The sequence below is a fragment of the Taeniopygia guttata genome, chromosome 5 (genome assembly GCF_048771995.1).
Source record: "Taeniopygia guttata chromosome 5, bTaeGut7.mat, whole genome shotgun sequence".
NCBI classification, from domain to species: Eukaryota; Metazoa; Chordata; class Aves; order Passeriformes; family Estrildidae; genus Taeniopygia; species Taeniopygia guttata.
The window spans coordinates 12,152,663-12,173,560 of NC_133030.1; the positions used below are offsets into that span (position 1 = coordinate 12,152,663).

The 20,898-nt window shown below is 54.3% G+C and overlaps 2 protein-coding genes across 4 annotated transcripts; one reads left to right on the forward strand and one right to left on the reverse strand.

The window, feature by feature from the left end:
* Positions 1-145: 145 nt before the first annotated feature.
* On the reverse strand, positions 146-3,322 carry LPXN (leupaxin). 2 transcript variants are annotated; one of them, XM_030273685.4, is made up of 9 exons: positions 3,050-3,322; positions 2,183-2,286; positions 2,026-2,081; positions 1,705-1,810; positions 1,476-1,625; positions 1,225-1,398; positions 1,076-1,157; positions 741-889; positions 146-664 (listed from the first exon to the last, which is right to left on the reverse strand). In XM_030273685.4, the coding sequence occupies exons 1-9, from the start codon at positions 3,060-3,062 to the stop codon at positions 398-400; spliced, it is 1,101 nt and encodes a 366-aa protein (XP_030129545.4). In that variant the 5' UTR covers positions 3,063-3,322; the 3' UTR covers positions 146-397. The 2 variants fall into 2 exon arrangements, with proteins under 2 accessions (XP_030129545.4, XP_072785698.1); XM_072929597.1 differs by lacking the exons at positions 2,026-2,081; positions 2,183-2,286; positions 3,050-3,322 and having other exon boundaries at positions 1,705-2,019.
* A 2,736-nt stretch (positions 3,323-6,058) lies between these two features.
* On the forward strand, positions 6,059-20,760 carry ZFP91 (ZFP91 zinc finger protein, atypical E3 ubiquitin ligase). 2 transcript variants are annotated; one of them, XM_030273683.4, is made up of 11 exons: positions 6,059-6,399; positions 7,078-7,103; positions 12,511-12,726; positions 12,936-12,972; positions 13,395-13,487; positions 13,819-13,941; positions 15,481-15,531; positions 16,071-16,149; positions 16,425-16,539; positions 17,040-17,139; positions 17,460-20,760. In XM_030273683.4, exons 1-11 carry the CDS (start codon positions 6,059-6,061, stop codon positions 17,968-17,970), a joined length of 1,692 nt encoding a protein of 563 aa, XP_030129543.2. In that variant the 3' UTR covers positions 17,971-20,760. The 2 variants fall into 2 exon arrangements, with proteins under 2 accessions (XP_030129543.2, XP_030129544.2); XM_030273684.4 differs by having other exon boundaries at positions 13,398-13,487.
* The last annotated feature ends 138 nt before the right edge of the window (positions 20,761-20,898 follow it).

Genomic DNA, 20,898 nt, shown 5'->3' on the forward strand with positions numbered 1-20,898 from the left:
CTGCTGGATCCCAGCTGCTTTTTCCAGGAGTGGCGCTGGTCTCCATGGCTCCTGGAGGTGTCACTTCGTGACATACCATGTGGTATTTCCCAGCCCTCCCACCTTGCCTTGCACCCTTGTCCCTAAAGCCACCAGTAAACAGAGAGAAGGCAGGACCAGGTATTTTATTGTTTCAGGTCCAAGGAGCAGTGCTAGGGATGTCTTGAAAGCAGTGGGACAAGGAATGAAGCCTGGCTTGGCAGCACAAGGCTAGGGGCAGTTGGCTGAGCGGGACCAGTGGCAGGCATGTTGATGCATGGGATATGAGGCGTGTTTGGGTCAGCAGGGACAATGCCAGGCATGTTGATGGTGGGGACAATGCTGAGGACATCCAGGCTGTGTGCTGGGCACCTGGGGCTCAGGCAAAGAGCTTGTTGTAGCAGGGCTGGCAGTACATCTTGTCGCTGTACTCGCAGAAGGTTCCCTTGTGCAGCCGGCCCAGGCAGTAGGTGCAGATGAAGTGCTCGGGGTGGTACCTGCGCCCCGCGGCCGTGATGCAGCGCCCGGTGACGGGGCGGCTGCAGCCGTGGCAGATGGTGCCCTGCCGCTGGTGGAAGTGCAGCTCGCAGTAGGGCCTCCCCTCCAGCTCGAAGAAGGACCCGCCGGTGAAGCCAGTCAAGCACTCCTGGGGGAAGAAGAGGGGAAAGCTGGCATGGCCCTGGGAACATCCCCATGGTGTACATCCCCGCCGTCCCACTCACCGTGCACACGAAGCACTCGGTGTGCCAGACGCCCTGCAGGGCCGACAGGTAGTTGTCCACGACAGGGCGCTCACAGCCCTGGCATTTGGGGGCGAACATGGCCAGGAAGTCCTGGTGGCAGTATGGCTTCCCATTGCGCTCCAGGAACCCTGTGGGGAGGGGATGGGGATGGGCACCCAGCTGGGGATGGCTCACAGTGGGACGTGGACATGGTGGTATCCGGGATAGGAGGCAAGGGAGAGATCATGGGCAGCTGTTGGGTGGGGTGATAAGTGCAAGAGCAGGGGAGACTTGGGATGGGGCCAAGATCCCCGCACCTGTTCCTTGGGACGTACCCTCATCTCCAAACATCTTCCCACAGTGGGCACAGAAGAAGTGCTCGGGGTGCCAGGTCTGCTCCAGGGCCGTGAGGACTTTCTGCAGGAAAAGCTGAGGTGAGGGGGCTGGTGGTGGCCGGGGGGAGGCCGGGGGGTCACTCACTCACCTCGCGGATGGGGCCGGCGCAGTAGGCACAGCGCGGGGAGAAGGCCTGGTGATAATCCTCCTCACAGAACGCCTGCCCTCCTTGCTCGAAGTAGGGCCCCTTGTCCAGCTCCTGCCCGCAGCGGGCACAGGTGAAGTGCTCGGGGTGCCAGGTTTTGCCCAGGGCTGTGAGCACCTGCGAGGAGGAGGCGCGGGGGCTGTGAGGGCAGCTCTGGGGGAAGCCCGGGGTGCCAGGCTGGCAGCGGGGCTCACCTTGCCGGCGATGGGCTTGCGGCAGGCGGCGCAGACGCCGGCGGGTGCGGCCGTGATGCCCAGCTCCTGCAGGTCCCGGGTGAGGCTGTCCAGCATGTTGTCCAGCAGGGACTCCGTGGGCACCCCAGCTCCCTGCCCTGCAGCTGCCAGCTGCCAGGAAGGAGCATGGTAAGGTCTGGGTGAGGGCTAAACCCCCCAGCCTGATGCCCCAGGGCCAAGGCTCGCTCACCTTGCTCTGCGTGTGGCCCAGGTCGGCCAGGAGCTCATCCAGCTGCCGGGCGGCCTCCGTGTGTGGGGCTGAGGGGAGCAGCGGCTTTGGGACTGGCACAGGGGTGCTGCACATGGCAGAGAGGGGAGATGCTGTGGTGTCCACCCCAAGGCCAGGACCAAGACCCCCTCCACCCCTGCCACCACAGCTCTTTCCCACAGGCTCCTGCAGGGAGCACTGCAGGTATGCAGGATACAGTCTGTCCCAGGTGACCCTGGATGGCAGATCCCAGCAAGGAATGGACAGTCCCAGATGGCTCTGCCCTCCCATGGCTGTTTTTACCTGTACACTGAATCCAAATCTTCTCCTGGAGGCTGAGCTTGAGGCGGCAGCGGTGCCTGGAAGGACAAGCCCTTGTGGCAGAGCCCTCAGGGTGCTCCCCTGGCAGCTTCCCCTGCCCAGCTCCACCACCCCATCATGAGCTGTGCCCAGGCATTACCTTCAGGCTGCCATGCTGGGCATCCTGGCTGGAGCTTGGTCCCTGCAGCACACTGTCCTTGGAGGCCAGGCAGGAGCTCTGCTCCAGTTCTTCCAGCAAAGCATCTGCACAGAGACACCCGGGTCAGGCCCCACCAGCTGCACACCCTGCGGTGTTGTACCACTCCCAAAATCTCAGGAGCAAAAGGAGGGTCACAGCAGGTCCTGCTGGCCAGCTGCTAATGCCCCGAGGAGCCCTGAGCCCCCTTCCCAAGGTCCCCATCCCAGTCGAGGATGTGCCTACCTTCTCAAAGAGTGGGAGTCGGGCAAAGGGTCCTGCCTCCCCACACCATCCCTGGCCAGCAAAGAAACCTCTGCCAGACCTCAGCCTAAGTCCTGGCAGGGAAAAGCTCACCCTGGGCCCATCCTGCGTGTCCAGGACACCACTTCCCCCAAAGCGGGCCAAGCACTTTTCCTTTCAGTTTTCCCTCTCTGCCTTGGCTGTCTCTCACACTGGGAGGGACAATTTGTTCCCCTCAATCGGGGAATGCCCCCAGCAGTGTGGCGCTTCCCTGACCCCAGCTCTCCCACCCTCGGCCCGGGATGGCTCCCGGCTCCCGCTGGGTGCAGCAGGGTTGCGGCGCTGCCCCAGCCCATTTCCTGCTCTCAAGCTGGCTCCATTTTTGGCCAAGTGCTCGCTCAACCACCGGCCCCACTGGTCCCCTGGGATGGGGGAGGCACAGGAGGGAGCAGGGCTCCACGGCTGCCCCTCAGTGCCATCTCCTCCCAGTCCTGAGGTACAGGAAGGAAAAAGCTCCCCGGAGGTGCCAAAAATGTGACCTCAAGCCAGGCCTGGCTGCAGGATAAGCTCCAGGGAGGCCCAACTTACCTAAATCCTCCATCCTGCCTTGGTGTGGGGTCCCAGGGCAGGGGCAGCACCCCAGGGTGCTGAGATGGCAGAAGAGGCTGCGCCGGCTCTGTTCCGGTCTCGCCTCCGCCCCTCACGCCGGGGTTTGTCACCCAGGGTTTCCTTTGTGGGCTGTGTGCCTCACACGTGTGACTGGCACAGCTGGGGCATAGGGGCTGGGGCTGTAGAGGAGAGAAACTGGCCGATGGGCTGCCCAAAGAGCTCCAGAAGCCAAGACATGGATGACCCAGGCCTTGTCCAGAAGACACTGGCCACTGGGATGGCTTCCCTGTGCTGTGTGGAAATGGATTAGTGGCAGCAGGATGGAGCAGTGCTGTCACATTCCAGCAGAACCTGGCCTTTGGGGGACACTTCTGGAGCCTCATCATCGATTTCCAGGTAACAGCAAATCCCTTTTTGGCAGAGAAATCTCCTGGCACTGCTGGGAGCAGGCAGTGGATGTGGAAGCAGCTTTAAGGGACTGGGGGAATGTTAATGCCAGAGGTGGGTGCACATGGCTTGGCGTGTCCTTTGGGCTCTTGTTTGGGTGTTTGGAGGAGGCAGCACCTGGTAGGTGACCAACAACATCTCTGTCACCTTGGCCACCAGCCCTGCCAAAGTGTCACCAGGTCCTGGCTTGGCTCCTCTTTACTCCAGCCAGAAAAACCTTGGGAGCAAAGGTTAAGAGGCACAGATTCCATCCTCTCTGTGGGGAGGCACCAGCACTCACACGGGTCAGGCTGGCACTGCCTTGGTCCTGCTCCAGGGCACTGCTGAGCCCCCACGGGTGGGATGGGCTGGAGCTGAGCCCCTCAAGCTGCCACCTCAGGGGTCAGGTCATTCCTGACACCATTTTGTCACCTGCTCACAGCAGGGACATCCAGCCCAGCCCTGCCAGAGGAAAAGGCCCCAGGGCCACCAACCCGCTGTGTCCAGGCCTGTTTCAGGCCAGGAATGTCGAGAGGCTCCAAAAGCCCAGAGGAGGCACTGCCGGTGTCACTGCTCAGGGCTGCTTGGCCATGAGATCCTTGTGTCAGGCACTTCCCTTTCTGCACTCAGCAGAACCATTCTGCCTGTGAAAGGTTTTGGGTTATTTTTAGCTTTCTTAGTGATTTAGTGATGTGGGAGCATGAGTGCCCACAAGCATCTGGAGATGGAACCTCTTTAAAGTTGTCCTTACACAAGCCAGAGGCCAAAGGCTGAGCTGTGCCCTGTCCTGAGCTCTGCTCCCTGTTCTAATGAGAATTAAATGACCCCAGCCTTGCCACAGTCATGACAGTGGCAGGGACAGGTTGGCATGGGGGTGACAAAAAGCAGGGGACAGGAGGAATCCCTGTGCGAGGATCCTGAAGTTTTCTTTAACTTTCAGGCAAGGACATTCTCCTCCTTCCCAGTGTTTGGGTCAGGGGAATGTGGTCCTCTATAGCGAGGGGGTTTATTAGCACACTCTCAGGAACTGTTGGACACACTTTTGTTTTCTAGGAACACACCAGAGCTCAGGACTTGAAATGCAGAAGCAGAAAGGATTTAAAATGCAGAAGAAGGAAGCAGCAGGCGCTCGGAGCCCTCTCACCGGTGGGAACCAGTTCAGCAAACAGGATTTTCCAGCTGAACGCTGCGGGCTCTTTGAACCCCTGTGATTTTTGCTTTTTGTCTCCCGAGGGAGGATGAGGAGCACCTTGTTCTGGGGAAGTGTTACCCTTTGTTCTCCTGTCATAAAACGGTGGGGAAGATCAGCCAAAGCCTCTGCTCCAGAGCAAGCACACCCAGTCCTGTTCCCCGAGATCCTGGCCTGGTGTCACATCCCGCTGCAGCCAAGGCAAGGGAATACTGTGCCAGGATCAGTCCAGGTCCAGAAGCCCAGACACCGAGTAGGCTGGAGAGCAGGGAAGGGGACAGAGTGGCGACCGTGACAAAACCCGCCCCCGGGTGGCGTCGTCAGCGCCTGCGGGGGCGAAGTTTTAGGGGTTTCGTGTGGGTTTAACGTGTTAGTGCAGTTCCTGTGGGACAATCAGGCGGTGCTGGGGTTGTTTTGGGGAGGGGCTCAAGCCGTGCAGACCACGGGGACGAGTCCCTCGGCACAGCCGCTCCCGGGGCTCTGCCCAGGGGCCGTTCGGGGCGGGGACACGGCCGGGCACGGGAACTACAACTCCCGGCAGGCACCGCGCATGCGCGGCCGCGGGGCGGAAATGGGCGGGGCCAGAGCCGTGTGCCCCGCCCCCCTTGCGCCGGCCACCATTTTGTCACCGACTTTCACCCGCCGCCCGACGGGGCGTTTTTTTTTTTCTTAAAGGAGAAGCGGTAGCAAAAAGCGGCCCGGCCGCCAGGCCCCGCCGGTACTACGGGCGGCGCCGCAGCCCCGCGGCACGGAGCAGCCGCGTGGGGCGGGGCGGCGAACGTCTTCCCCTGCCAGGCCTCGCCCGAGGGGCAAAGGGGCCCGGGGGCAGGCGGAGGGGCGCAGGCAGCGGCGGCGGTAGGGAGCCCTGCGGTGACGGGGGCCGGGCGGCGGCCGCGCGGCGGCGGACGGGCGGTCCGGGCGGAGGGGCCTGCGGGGCGGCGGCCGCGGGCGCCGCGCTCGAGTGGGCGCCGAGCGGGGCCGGCCGGGGGGGGAGCGGGAGCGCGAGCGCAGCGGCCGTGGCCGCGCCTGCGCGAGAGGCGGCGCGAGTCCGGGGCGCGCGCGGGAGCGGCGCGCTGATTGGCCGCTCGGCTGTGGGGGGGCGGGCCCCGCCCCGCCCGGGCCGCCCATTGGCCAGGCGGCGCGCGAGCGGCGGGGAAAGGCGTGAGCGCGGCGGGCGGGGGTACTCGGGCCTAGGGGGCAGGGCCGGCGCCCGGGTCCCGCCCGCGGATTGGTGGTCGCGGGCAGGGGGCGGGGCGCAGGGGCCGCGCGTAAAGGCGGGCGGCGGGCGCTGATTGGCCGAGGGCGGCGGGGGCGGGCGTGCCCGGCCGAGGGTGGAGCGCGGCCGTCCCGGCCCCGCCGCCGCCGCCGCCCCGATGCCGGCGGGCACCGAACAGCCCGGGGGCGCCGCCGCCGAGCCGCCGCCCGCCCCGGGACCGCCGCCCGCCTCCGACAGGCCGCCGACTTCGGGCCGCCGCCGTCCGCCGCCGCCCGCCAACGATCAGGGGGAGGAGTCCGGCGGCAGCCGGGTGCTGAGGGGCGGCCGGGAGCGCGGCCGCGCCGCTTCGGCCGCGGGGGGAGCTGCCGCCGCCGCCGCGTCCCGCCGCCGTAAGGCCGAGTACCCCCGACGCCGGCGGAGCAGCCCCGGGGCGCGGCCCGCCGCCGAGCAGCCCGCCGCCGAGACGCCGCCCGCGGCCAGGAAGGCCCCCCGGGCCGGGTGAGTCCCTGCAGCGCCGCGCTCCGCCCGCGCCTTCCGGGGGTCGCGCCGCGGGTGGGGGGATGCGGCGGCCTCTGCCCGATCCGCGCGAACCGACCCAGGCCCCGGGGCCTCCTCCGGCCGCGGGGTGCCCCGCACGGCCGCCCCTTTGTTCCGGCCGGGTTGGGCCGGCCCGCCGGTCCCTTCCCAGGAAGGGCAGTGTCCCGGGAATCGCCGGCCGCGCAGCACCGTCGGGCAGCGGCCGCTGTCCCGGTGCCCCGCGGCGCCAGCGCGGTCCGGCCCCCTCTGCCAAAGGTGTGGGTGAAGGAGGCGGTGGGATCTACCTTCCCGGGAGGAGATGCTGCATTCCCTGCACCTTCGGGCCTAAGCAGGACACCGGAGCCTTTGGAAGTGCAGCTCCCCTGTGTTCTCCCCTGTTCTAAGCACAGAATCCCCTTGGGTCAGTCCTAAGTGTCCTTGGGCATGGCTGGGCCCTTGCTGCTGGGTATTCCTATAGTTCCCTTCAGCTTCCTGCGGCTGAAATAATCCTCCTTGGCATGAGGGGTTGAAAACAGTGACCCGATAGAGAGGCACCGAGACTTTGAGGAATTAGCGCTCGTCTCCACGTCATTCAGTTCCTTGTTGCTGCCCCCATCCCATAGAGTCTGGCTCTTACAGTTGCTTTTGTGTTTTTTTCAGGTGCGCAGATAAAGTCGCTGGTAAAGGTAAGAGCTGAATTACCCTTGTTGTTGTGTTCCATCTAGAAAGTCTGAGCTGTCTCATGAGTTAGCCCAATCCTCTTTTTGGATCTTCCTTTTAAAGAACGTTTTAGTGCTGTGTGATGTGCAGTTTCTTTCTGAGTCTCTCTCAAGACTGTGGAACTGTGATAAGCTGCTGCTGTTGGCATATGCCCAACCTGCAAAATCTTACTGTCCCAAAAAGCACTTGGGCTTTCCATGTCTGTTGGAACATGAGGCTGGGCTGCTCCATGATTTGACAGCTCGTGTTGCACAGCAGTCCCAAGTAGTTGGCAAATCCTGGCTTCAGTTCTGTTGTGTGCTCAGAAATACAGGAGTAGGTCCTTGAGAGACCTAGGAAAGTTGTCTGGAAATCAGAGTATTCAGATATGCACACTTGTTCTTTTCTAGCTTTAGTGGAAATGGGTTTTTTTAGGCTGATGTCTTCAGGGCTGAAAGAGAAAATTATTTACAACTTGGGGTGTGAGTAGGGTCTGAACACAACAGCCCCAGCTGTGGGGATCTGCGACCTGGAGCAGAACTGTTGTTTTCTAGTGCACACTGTGAACTTTGTGCACCTATTTAACAATTTATTATAAAAAAAAAAAAAAAAAACCAAACCAAAAAGCAAAAAAAAAAAAAAAAAAAACAAAAAACAACTTAGAGGGCTTTGCTCCTTACCCGGTGATGACTTCTGAAACAGGTCCAAGAAAAGGGCTTTGTGTAGTGTTGTTTTGATCTGGCACCAGAGAATTGTGGCAGACTGAAGCCCTGAGGAAAGGAGGTCACACACCTGTGCTGATGAATTCCCCTTTCTGCTGGAGCTGTCTGGGTTTGTTTGCCAGCAGTTGTGTCTCGGAGGCTGCTGTTACTCTGGTGTTTCGGTAACTCTTTTTCCTACTACAAGTGTTTATTCCATTTGGGTGTGGAAATCCATCACAGTTCCAGTTGGCAAGGTGTGTTTTTACACACAGAAGCAGAATTAACTGCTGTGTGTTGGGCCCAGATCTTGCTTATGTGTATTTACCCCTCACTGTGTACAGGGTGGGCAGCGTAATGTCAGAGCTTCAGCCTTTTATGTCAAAAGGCCGAGTGGCTGAAATGTCTAAAAAAGTTTAGCTTCATGTGTGTATAGAGTTAAGACTTGATTGGTTTTTGGTTTAAGGAGAAATATTTATTGGCAGTGGTAGAAAATGGGCAGAATATTCCCATTTTTACCCCAGGAAGTGATAGTTGTCAGATTGAAATTCCCAGGTTTGGGGGCTCTCTGCATTGAGCCATTTTAGCCTTTAACTTGGCCTCTGAGAGTTTCAGCTGTGCTTGAAGGTGAGAGTGGAAAAAGTGTTTGTTAAACTTCTGGGGCTCTTTTTTTTCCCTGATTAGATTTGCAGCCAAAATTATGGTAGGAATAGTTGTGTGGAAATTGGCACTGGGAAGTGCTGACTTCTGGGCCAGAGGAAATCTGTGCCGGGGCGGGGGTTGTTTGTTTCTGGTTTGTTTTTTAGTCTACAGAAGCACAGAAGTGAGGAAGCTTCACTCCTGTGTCTTGGCTGCACGCTGGATGGAGCCCTTGTGCACCTTGTGCTGGTTGGAGAGGACCTGGAAACAGGCCCAGGAGTGTCTTCCTCCTCCTTCCTTCCTTGGACTGGTTGTGCAGGAGCACGACGTGCTTCTCCCTTCTCCTGTGGGGCTTTAGCAGAAGTTTTAGAAGGAGCCAGCCCAGTGTAAGCAAGCAGCAGCTTTCCTTGCACAACAGGTTTCTGGTAGCCAGGAGCCCCCTGTGAGCCTGGAAGGCACAATTCCATTTATCCTTTCCCCCTGGATTGAGCTGGAATAAGGTACTAAGTGTTTCTGGTGAAGGTTTGGAATTCTGTACTTGTGTTCCCTGATATGGAATTGATTTTTTTTTTTTTTTTTGTAGTGCAGTATTAGCCTTTATTTTATTGCAGTGCCGCCTATTAGCCAGCTCCTAAATCCAGTTTGGAATATTCCTTGGAACAGCCATGGTACAAAGCCATGGGGATCAGGCTTTTCCTGCATCCCCTTGGGAGTTCTGGCTGTGCAGGTCTGTCAGGGAGTTTAGAGGGAGATGAGAGCCAAAGGTGTGTGTGTTGTGTCACAGCCCGAGTGTGACTGTCACCACAGGGCCAGCTGCAGCATCAGCCTGTGCTCCCTGGCTATTCCCTGTTGCCTGCTTAGTCATGCAGTTGCAGGATTTCCCAACGTGTGCCTGCAGGAATATTGGATGCAGAAGTAGAACGTTTAATCTCAGTTTACAAATGAATTTGTGTCGCTACAGTCGCTGTGTGGCAGAATTCACGTCTGGCTTCCCACATCGCTCTGTATCCTTGTGGGAATAATTTTCATTTTAGTCAGGAGAGTCACCTCCCTGGAAGCCCGTTCTCAAATCCAGGGGTTTTGCTAAGAAAACAGGTTTGGCAAATTTAAAAAAAAAGATGGAAAACTTTGAGACTCAGGAAGTAGCAAATGGGTTTATACAGAGAGGACTTGCATTATACCTAAGAGTTTTATTCTTAAGGCTTCATGCTCCTTTTGGGAGCACTGCTTTCCCTTAAGGCTTTGTCAGTGTTTGGAGAACATAATGTCATTACTTAAAACCAAACCTTACAAAAATGCACTGAATTTAAGTAGCTGAGATTGCCCAAACACTCCAAGGATTTTCCTATGTCTCATCTGTACAGTTTCACAGTGCTCTGGTGAGGAAGAGCCCTTTGGATGGAGCTTTGCACTTGGATAGTTTCCCTGAGTTTCGTTTTTGTCCATGCCATTATAAAACCAGGTGTTTGGTGCCTTATCCACTGTGTGGTTGCTTCCTTAAATCTCAGATGTGTGCATATGTTGTGGTGCATTTATTTTTATAACAAATTTTTAACTTAGCAATTAATAGTTTATTTCTTTTTTTCACCTAATTGCACATGTGTGTTTCCTGAAATTGTCTGCAGGGTCGGTAAGAAGCTTCCAAATGCCTTACAAATCCAAGTTTGGCTCTGTTGAAAAGCAGAGCAGTGCCCAGAGTCCTGTCTTTTGGTCATCTAAACAAAGCCACAACTTCACTGCAAGTGTCCTTCCAGGTTTCCTTTTCTTGTCCCTTCTCCCAGGGACTGGCATTCACTCACAATTTTTAATCTATTTTTGATGAAGGAAAAAGAGACAAAAATTTATTCCAAATCTCAGATTTCCCATATTTTGGGCAAGGGCTTGGTGATTGCTGATTCCAGCTGTTCCTGCAGCTGAACACTTGACAGACAGAAGTTTCCTGGTGCAGCCCTGACCCTTGGACAGGGACCAGGGACCATGCTGGGAGGGTCTAAAGTTAGGTTTTTCAGCTCATAGCTCTGTATCACTGTGAGTTCTGTGGCAAGATAAATACTTGATACATCTCCTAAGGATGCAGTTTGGGAGGTACTTGGGTATTCTCAGCATGTAAAAATGCCCTGAATCTGTTAGCCATGCTGAAGCAGAGGAAGTAGGGAGGAGAAATCCTGGGAAAAGGCTTATCAAAGACCTTCCCTTTAGAGGAGGGAAGCAGAGCTGCTGGGTGAGAGGTGTGCTCTGTCCAGGTGTGTTCTGAGGCAGGTCTGCTTCAGCTCTGCAAGCCTGATTTTTAAAATTATAAGTATTATCAGCTGAATGCCTGATCTTCCAAGGGAATACAGCTCTTCCAGAGCAGCAGTGTGTGCTATCCCTGGCAACACGGTAGTGGCTGGGGGGGAATTTATAGAGGATGGTTTCAAGTGTCTTTGGGCTTGATTTAGCATTCAAAAATGAGATATTTGCCATGAGGACTGAGAACATGCAGCAGTCACCTTGAGATCTGCTAAAGAAAGCCAAGAAGGTACAGTTCACGCTCTGATAGTGAGGTTTATACGTGCAAGACAGCAGCTTGATGGTTTACAACACAGTGTGATGCCTCACATCCGGGATTCCAGTCAGGCTTTTCCAGCCAAATGTTGCTTATTCCCACCCTGTTAATCAAGGATCAGACAGTGAGTAATGCACAGCAAACTATGTGCTAGGAGGAAAAGGATCATTTGGTTCAGAAGGCTTGATGCAAAACTGGAGATTGCAGGCTGGGAGGAATCAGAGAGGTTGTGGATTGCTCATCCCTGGAAGTCTCCAAGGCCATGTTGGACAGGGCTTGGAGCAGCCTGAGCTAGGGGAAGGTGTTGGTGCCCATGGCAGGGGTTGGAATAAGCTGAGATTTAAGGTCCCTTCCAACCCAAACCATTCTGTGATCAGCTGTAACATTTCAAAGGGCACTGAGGCCATGAAGGCCCAGTGTCACAGTAAGCACCAAAAGGTGAGATCAAATGAACTGTACTCGGGAATTTTAGTTTTTAAGGAATTAACTTGCTCACAAGACATTTCATCCAGTTCTGTTATCTTGCCAAAGCATGTTTGGAGATCAGCCATGAGCCAAAGGAAACCACCTGTACAAGTTGTAAATAAGTGTGGAGACCTCAGGCTAACAGCATTTGTGATGCTTTTTGCTGTAGCACAGCACCAGAAACATCTGGCTCAGATCCCTCAGGGATATTGCCAGGTGTACAGTTCCAATGAAGTATATGTTTGGGGGATTCTCTAAACATGGCTTTTCACATGGCCCAACTTTGAAGCTGGCCTTTCATAAAGCACTTGCTGAGCTTTATGAGTGTCTCTTTTGTTGTGCTTAGAGCCAGCAAATCATTGTCTTAGAAGCCTTTATCCAAGGGAAATACAAGTTGTTTTTAAATACTAGTCTTTCCTTAGAGGGAATGTGAGGAGAGTTTTAAGGGAAGGTCTGCTGAGGTGAGGGCCTGGGGAGTGTCCTGTCTCAGCATAGAGGGCTGAGCAGGTTCCCACAGCAGGCAGTGACGCCTTTGGTTTTAGCTTTTATATTTTTCAGATTCTCTGCTACCTGGTATGTAACTCTGAAACTTCATATTAGGTGTAATAAGTTCTCTTCACAGAGTAGTTTGACAAAACAATCCCTTCCCAGCTAGAGAATCAAGACAACCATTACCCAAAAAGCATAAACAACGGCAAAGAGACAGGGGCAGGCCAGGGGGGTGAGACTTCATGACCTGGACTGTAATTGGACAATTGAACCCAATATGTAGATGAACCAAAACTTTAAAAATGTAAAAACTCATGACCAGGAACCATTCTTGGATTCAACCTGGGTGTAGCCTTGCCAGGCTCTTGTGCTGCCCAATGTGTATCTTTTTAAGGCCTTTCAATAAACACCTATTTTGTCCATTTAGCTCTGCCTAGTCTCTGTTCCAGATCAGCCTTTCTAGGCATCAGCAGGGGCTGCTGTGCTTGAAGGTGTGATTTAATGACAGGATTTAGGCATTTTGTACTATGCTGAAAGAGACTGCAATGGCTTTTTCAGCTCCCAAAGAAGAGAAGGAGGAGGAGGAAGTGGCCGGCGTGCTCAGCCATGGCTCTCCCGTGGGCACGGCCCGGCCCAGCCGGAGCTGGCGCAGCAGCCGGACGGCGGCTGCTGCTCGCCAGCGCGACTCCGAGAATTCCCGCGCCTCCAGATCGAAGGCTGGCTCCCTGCAGCTCATCTGCAAGTCAGAGCCCAACGCCGACCAGCTGGAGTACGGTACGTGCCATGGAAGGGCTGGGGACGGTCAGGGAGCCGGCTGTGGGTGTCACTCTGGGCGTGTGGCTGGTGCTGGCGTGGTGCTGCTTGTCACGGGTACCTTCTGCCACCAGCACTCCCGGCTCTGAATGTCGACGGAGGTACCGTGAGACAGATGAGCTCACTGCAGCGAACACACTTTGAAACCTAATGGTGAATTTTCCTTTCAGTGGTCACAGAAGAGCATCAGTCTCCAGATGGAGTCAGGTAGGACATGTTATTTTTTGGTGTTTGCTCCTATTCAGTGTCTCAAGATGGGCCCGAGTCACTTGAAAATGAATGCTTGTGCGAAATGATCCGTGGGACTGACAGTAGCTCTGTCTCCTTTGGCCCCTTGCCTTCGCAGTTCCAGTGTGCACAGGTGTCAGGAGATATTATGGAAATACGGATAGTAAGATTTGATCTGGGCATTCCACCTGGTAGCTTTGTTGCTGTGGGTGGGTGGGTTCAGGAGAGGACACAGCTCTGCCTGGCCTGTTTTGGTTTTTGCTGTGCTCCTTGGTCAGTGCAAGCAGTTACCTTTCCCCAGTCATGCTGGATGAGGAAGTACTGTGTAATAGTGCACAGATTTTCTTGCAGTAGTGGCCAAGCTGTTGCTGCCAAAGTCCTCTCTTCTCCTTTTCTCCCAGCAGTGATGATGATGAGGAGATGCTCATCAGTGAGGAAGAAGTTCCCTTCAAAGATGATCCCAGGGATGAGACCTACAAGCCCCACCTAGAGAAGTATATTGGATTATGTACTTACTGGGGGTTTAGACCAAAAAAATTTGGGCGTGTTACCTGAATTAGTTTAACATGCCCCAAAGCACCTGTGCTAGTTGATCTGGTGGAATGGTTCTAAACATTGCCTGCATTGGCCAGAACTGTTCTTCTCTCAGGGACTGAAGCCTTTAGAGCCTTGCTGGGTGCTTCCCTAAGCCTGGTTCTTACTTCTGCTTGAAAGTGGGACTTGAAGAATAGACCTGAACTTGGGTCCAGTTTTTGTTTAAATCTTTGTAAAAAGCAGGCAGTAGAAAGAGTATTGGAGTAATGTGTTGTATTTGTGTCTTTGTAGGGAAGCACCAAAGCAAAGGAGAAAAGCTAGCAAAGGGAAAGAAGAAAAAGAAAGGCAGAAAGAGATTAAAGTGGAAGTGAAAGAAGAGAATGAGTTTCAGGAGGATGAAGAGCCACCAAGGAAGTGAGTAAACTCTGCAGTTACACATGCCAGTGTGTGCTGTGTGTTTTGCATTCTTGCTGGTGTACAACAGTGTTTAATTGTTGTTGGCTCCCCCCATCCCCCTCCTCCTCCTCCTCCTCTGGGCCTGAGAGCTGATGGGGCTGCACTGTTTATCCTGTGCCCTCAGGTCTTGCCTGTGTTCAGATACAAAAAAAATAAGAGTTTAGCTTAAGTGGAGGGGTTTTTCATCATCCTGTGGTTAGTCAGCCTCCCTGGGTGTGACCACACAGTGGGAAATACTTCAGGGTGTCCTTACAATGGGTTCGTTGTGATGCCTCAAGTGGATCCTGAAAGCCAGTGGGAGAGGGCAGTATTCCTGCTGTGTGCTGGGGGCAGACACTAGGATGTCTTGTCACTGGAATACCTTGTGTGTGTGGTAAGTGTCCTTTTTGTACAGTTAGGACTTCACCAGAGGTCAGGAAAATCAGCTCTTTTCCCTTTGATTTCGAGAAGTATAACAACAAACTTTTGCCACCCAGTCAGTTGCCAGTGGCCTGACACCTTCTGGTGTGTGCTGTCGCTGGAACTCATGGCTGAAGCATTCCTCCTGGCAACAGAGGGAGACTGGTTTATGTGACTGTGTCAAAGCCATTCTTTGGGATAATGTGAGGGGAAAAAAGGAAAAAGGAGCTGGTTTTGAACCTCAGCTCCTCTCTGAGTGGTTGGAACAGCCCGGGCTCCCTCTGCTGACCTGCTGCAGACTGGTGATGTAATTTCTCTTGCTGCTCCTGAGCTGCTGCTGATTCACAGTGGAGAGGAGTGAGGAGGCTGATATTTTGAGAACATTTTTGTCTGTTGGAGACTGCTTTCTGAGGCTTGAGGTTTTGTTTGAATCAGACACTACTTTTTGTGCGTAATAAAACCTGTGGCTTTTCTGAGGGCTTGGCTTGAATGCTGAGTGTGTATGTTCAGCATGTTCCTGGCTTGCCATCAATACAGATGTCTCAGTAGAGTCTAGAAAATACTTCCATCGATCTGCTCCAAGTGTCTCTGCAGCAGTGGGATCAGGCAGGCAGAGCTGGGCAGAGCTGTGGCTTGGGAGGCTGCAGTTTACATGTGAGCACAGGTCTGCTCAGACAGAGCCTAGATTTTTGTCTTGACAGGTACAGAAGCTGCTGTGGCTAATTCAGAGGTCTGTAGAATAGCTGCTGGATCATTAATCCCGTTCTTCCTGATCAGGCAGATGGATGTTTTTCCATAGTGTGGAATGTTCCCCAGCAGAGCAGAGGAAATAGGATGCACTGTCCATTCTAGACCATGTTGGCAAAATTAAATGTTTATGAAAAATGCAGTAGGAAATGGGAAGTATTGAGAGAGCAAACCATGTGAAGCATTTATTTCTCTGGAATTCTCCATCTTCTGAATCTGTCTCCAACTTGCACTCAGTTTTTTTTCTAGACCATGCAGTTAATGAGGCAATACAGCATACACTTCAAAGTCTCTGCCCACTGCTAATGTAAAGAATCTTCTCTCAGTTCTGTTTCTGTATCCCTGTTACAGGAGGGGAAGGAGGAGAAAGGATGACAAGAGCCCAAGGCTGCCCAAGAGAAGGTAAGTGATCCTCTCAACCCAGTTCTGTTCTGCAGACTTCCTTCCCTTGTGTCCTTCATGCAGACAAGGATTGTCTGAAAGCCATCTCTCTGCCTTAAAGGGAATAAAAACCAAAACCAGCAGCATGCCCTGCCTTCCCTCTTCTCCTTCCCCTGTAGGTGTTGGTTTAATTTCTTCCAAGTGAACCAGGCCCCTGCCCACTTCTCTTGATCCCTCCCGTGGCATTATCCGGCACTAAGGAATTGCTTTGGGAATTCTGGGTGTCCTGAGGTTTTCCCAGCTCTGGGGAGAGCCCTCAAATATTGGCAGGAGAAGAGGTGGCTCTTGGACAGCAACTCTGTCACAGCCCAGGCAGGGGTTTTGGAACAATAGTGCTTTGCTACGTTTGCACTTGTTTTTTGTGGCATGAGACGCATCAGCCCCTCACAGACACAGAGAATTGTGATTCTAAATAGAATATCTATAGAATCTTCATCTGTAGAATCACCTGATCATAGAAGCAGCCAAGCACTCTGCCCCTCTCCTTGCTGATTTCCCAGGAAGAAGCCTCCGATCCAGTATGTCCGCTGTGAGATGGAAGGCTGCGGCACGGTCCTGGCTCACCCGCGGTACCTGCAGGTTGGTGGGGCTGCTCACTTCCTCTGTGGCATGTGGGAGGGCAGGGAATGGGTGCTTGGAACAGGCAGCTAAGCCTCCACTGGCACTCACACCCCTTCCTAATGCTGTCACTTTGGAAGACTTCATTGTGGCCAGTTGTAGCCATGTGTGTGAGTGTCTGTCAGGTTGCTGGATGTTCATGTGTGTTTATTTTCCAGTGGAGATCTAAACTTGAGTGAACCTCAGCTGTTCACTCAGCCATGAACAATGTGCAAACTTCCACTCTTTCTTTCCAGCACCACATAAAATATCAGCACTTACTGAAGAAAAAATACGTGTGTCCTCATCCCTCCTGTGGTCGGCTCTTCCGGCTCCAGAAGCAGCTCCTGCGGCATGCCAAACATCACACAGGTACAAGGGGGTGGGAAATAGATGCAAACTCCTCTTCAGGTCAATGGACAGGTAGGGGAGAAATGGAAAAGCCTCTGGGACTTCATTGGAGAGTGAAGCCAAATCAGGTAGCATAGACTTACAGCAGCAGCAGGGTATTACTGTCTTCTGGATTACCATCTTTTAAGCAAATGAAAGAAACAGACTATAGAGGTTTTAATTCTCCTTCTGACAGGCATCACATACTGCTCTGTAGAGCAGTAAACCTCTACAGACATAGTCTGATTTATCCCAGTTTGCCAGTCTTTCAGTTTTGGTCAGAGTGGATAATTAGCTCCTAGGAGAGTCTTAATCATGCCTCGCCTCTCCAGATCAGCGGCTGTGGTGTGTTGTGGGACACCTCCTCCTCCCAGAACTTGTAGTTCTACTCCTTCTTGGGCAGCTTTACCTGCACCACCTGAGAGTTGGGAAAGGGGGCAGGTCTGTGGGAGAGCAATGCTGCAACTGGTGCTGTCTTTCAGATCAAAGGGATTACATCTGCGAGTACTGCGCCCGGGCCTTCAAGAGCTCCCACAACTTGGCAGTGCACCGGATGATCCACACGGGCGAGAAGCCCTTGCAGTGAGTACCTCTGCCTGTGCCTCACCCTCCCTCCCTGAGGGACCCCCAAAACACCCGTTTCAGAGCAGCTCTGAAGTCGGGGTGTCCCAGCTCTTCGTGGTGTCCCAGCTCTCTTTGAACACACACTTGTGTCACCTGCTCCTCGGAGCAGTGTCTTGGATCTGGGGAACGTAAGCCCTCAGGTAAACAAAATCAGAGCTGGAGCTGCAGTGACATTAGCAAGCCCCTGCTGTTTTCCTGAGCTGCCACCTCACTACTACTGTCCTTATGAGTGTGTGTGGATGTCTCTTTGTTGTGACCTCCTCGTTGTCCCCTCCCAGGTGTGAGATCTGCGGATTCACCTGCCGGCAGAAGGCTTCCCTCAACTGGCACATGAAGAAGCATGATGCAGACTCCTTCTACCAGTTCTCCTGCAATATTTGTGGCAAGAAATTCGAGAAGAAGGACAGCGTCGTGGCCCACAAAGCCAAGAGTCACCCTGAAGTGCTCATTGCTGAAGCACTGGCTGCCAACGCAGGTGCCCTGATCACCAGCACCGATATCCTGGGCACTAATCCCGAGGCCATTGTGCCACCCACAGATGGCCAGGGCCTCCCGCTGCTCCCTGACCCCCTGGGCAGTGCTCCCCCAGCAGATTGCCTGCTGCTGAGCCCAGAGGGGATGCCAAAGCCCTACTGTGGCGGGGCAGAGCGCGTGAGCCTGGTGGCTGACGGCAAGCTCTTCGTAGGCAGCGGCAGCAGCGCGAACCCAGAGGGGCTGGTCATGAACACAGAGATGCTGGGAGCCAGCACGGAGGTGCTCATTGAAGATACAGACTCCACTGGACCCTAGTGGCGGGGGAGCACCTGGGTGCTGAGACAGCTGGGACTCTGTATTTTAAAGGAAAAGGAAATTAAAAAAAGGAGGAGGCACTTACTGAAAGAGAGGAAAGTTAAACAAAACTTACAATACTAGTAAATAACTGAAGGGTCTGCTCCCCTCCAGCGCGGATCACAGCACATCCTCTTTCTCCCAACCACTTCTCTCTCTCCCACGGCCCCTTTGTGGAAAGGGGCACGTGCTGCCATTGCCAGAGCAAGTTGGATTGAGTGGTGGATTTCTCCAAGGGAGGGGGCACTGCCAAAACCCTTTGCTCTACCCCAAAGCAGTTGCCTTTCTGGCTCCTTGGCGTGGCCCCACTGGCAAACTAAAAAGCATTGGACGTGCTCTGGAGAAGTTCCTTAGGACTCCCTCTGCCCCTGGTCCCGACTTCTATGCACCACTGCACTCTGGTCCTTGCAGCCTCCTCCTTCCCTGCCGGGGCTGGGAGTTCGGCACTTCAGCCCCTCGGCAGGGTGAGCTGTGAAGCAGCAGTGCACATCCCGCTCCCACCACGCTCCCCTGCTCCAGCCCTGGCAGGAAGTGGAGGGAGGGAACGCCCTGGCTCGTAGATCATGTTTGCTTGGAGAGGCCCGGGGGCTACAGGAGCCCTGCGTGGGAGAGGCAAGGAGGAGCATCCCAGTTTGACGACAGTAATTTGCACTTTGAACATGCTTCGTTTTTGTGTTGTGGTAACAAGATTCCTTATTTATTGTTTAAAAAAGGGTCGGTATTTTTTAGTTCTGTTCTTAGGGGGCGGGGGTGGAAGGGGTTCAGGCTGTTTCCCAGTAGGCTCCAGTGCAGGGAGCTCCAGTGCCATTGTGCCAGCAGCTGGGAGAGCTGAGGTGAAGGCAGCGCTCTGGAGTCAGATGTGTCTTGCAGCTTTTGCAGAGTAGAGGGAGAGCCCCTGGAGAAGAGCCTGTGTGCAGTGGGAGTCTCTGCAGCAGAGTGTTAGCAGGAGGATGAGGTGAGTGATGGGCTGTCTCTCCCTCCCTCCCAGATCTGGGTGAGCTCCTTGCATTAAATGCCTGTTTTGCCTCCAGCCTTTCGGGGAAGGACGTTTTTAGCCAGGAACTTGTTCTTGTGACTTGTGACTCTTGGGAGAGCTGTGAGCTACTTGCTGCTGGGGGATGTGGTGCTCCTCATCCAACTCTGCCTCTCCTTTCCAGGTCTAGACAAAGACACAGTTAGCAGGGACTGGATATGATTTTCTCAGGCTTGTTTATCCAAGGCAATAGATTGATGTGGGACTATGGGGCTGTCAGCTTTTCTCCCTGCCCTCATTTTGAGGGGGGATTGTGTAGCCGTGTTCTGAAAGCTTCTCTCTTCTGCACAGACACCCCAGCTTTCCCCGAAATGTGGCGGGTCACGTGTTGCCTGCTGGTGTAGTTAGGGCAGCTTTGAACCCTTGGAAAAGTTTACATAGGATAAGATGTGTCTGCTATGGAGACTTGGGTTTTTTTTGCTCTTCTCTGAAACTTTGTGTGGAGATTCAGTGGCCTTGAATTCGTAGCGGTTTTGGAAGAGGTGACGAATAACCTGTTTTTTGTTTGTTTGCTTGTTTTTTGGTTGGGTTTCTGGGGTTGGGAGCAGAGCTGAAATATCTTGTGTGAGCACAAGATCAGCTGAGTTGGTCTGTAGCACACAGCAGCTCGTTGAAATCGGGTACCTGGGGTCTGGAAAACCGCAATAAAATGTGGAATTTAAATGGATTAACAGGAAACTGACTCTGAACACCCACTCTGTCCCCTGTGATGCCTGGAAATCCAGCTGTGGCCCAAACATGCTGGCTTTTCTCAGGCTGTTTGTCCTGGTTTGCCCCCTCCCTCCCTCCTCCTTACACTGATACCTTTGTCAGAGCAAGTCGAAGCACTTCCTGGTGTTGGGGCGGATCGAGGCTGAGCAGTTGGGTGTCCCGTGCCCTGGGTGTGGGCATCCCATGGGCACGCCGTGGCAGCAGCCTGGCTCATGTCAGAGCCCGGCACACCTGGTGGCAGGTCCGTGGTGGAATGGTGTTAAACTAAACGAATTCTGTCAGTTGAGATGATCCAATGTCTTGCTTGGATTGCTTTACCATGGTTTCCAGCAGGAAACTTTGTGGGTGGCAGCTGGTCCCCTCCCCTTGCAGGCTAGAGAAGGGCAGCACTCTGGGGACACTTGGTGGCCCTCAGGGCAGGTTGGCTTTGTCCTTTGTGGTGCTGCTGGAGCTGTGTCTCTGCTGGCCCCTGTGCCTGTGGGAGGTGCAGGGCGGGCGGAGCCTTGCACAGAACACTAAAGGAGAGCTCGGGGATTTGTTGGTCAAGGGATGGCACTAAAACGCCTTTGGGCCAAGGGCTTGTTCACCTCTGGTGACCCAGCACTTGGCACCAGGCTGGGAGAGGCTGCCTTGTCCCACATCCACCTAAGTGGAGCAGAGTTTGCCCCTGGCTGCGCTCTGGGATGCAAAATGAAACATTTCCTTTGCTTCCCGGCCTGGACGCCTCTGATCCCTGCCGCTCCCTGCCTTGTCCTTCCATGACACCTCTTGTAGCTCTCCCTTTTCTTTTTCTGGCCATTGCCAGGTGCCTGTCTGTCCTCTAACCACAGCCTGCTCGCCCCTGATGCAGGAAAGATGTGTAGCTCCCTTCCCATGCCCCTCTGAAGCCCTAAAACTGACACAGCCCTCCTGCAGCTCCTCCTCCCCTCGATGTCTCTCCTTCACTCGCATGCAGTTTGCTTCAATAAATTATTGTAGTAGTTTGCAATAAACATTTTTGTATTTTTTTCCCCTGTATTTATTTTCTTTTCTCCTCCTGGGGAGGGATTGGAGGGGGCATGAGGCCCTTGGGCAAGGGCAGCATCTGGGGGGCCCTGGGCCACCGGGCTGGGGACTGCTGTGGCCAGGGGCTCCCCAAGCTCAGC

Coding starts and splice junctions, on each gene's coding strand:
- LPXN (XM_072929597.1), bottom strand. CDS start 2,013: ATGGGAGGGCAGAGCCATCTGGGACTGTCCATTCCTTGCTGGGATCTG. Junction 1,399..1,475: donor GCAAGCCCATCGCCGGCAAG/GTGAGCCCCGCT, acceptor TCCTCCTCGCAG/GTGCTCACAGCCCTGGGCAA. Junction 665..740: donor CCGAGTGCTTCGTGTGCACG/GTGAGTGGGACG, acceptor TTCTTCCCCCAG/GAGTGCTTGACTGGCTTCAC.
- ZFP91 (XM_030273683.4), top strand. CDS start 6,059: ATGCCGGCGGGCACCGAACAGCCCGGGGGCGCCGCCGCCGAGCCGCCG. Junction 13,942..15,480: donor GATGAAGAGCCACCAAGGAA/GTGAGTAAACTC, acceptor TCCCTGTTACAG/GAGGGGAAGGAGGAGAAAGG. Junction 17,140..17,459: donor ACGGGCGAGAAGCCCTTGCA/GTGAGTACCTCT, acceptor GTCCCCTCCCAG/GTGTGAGATCTGCGGATTCA.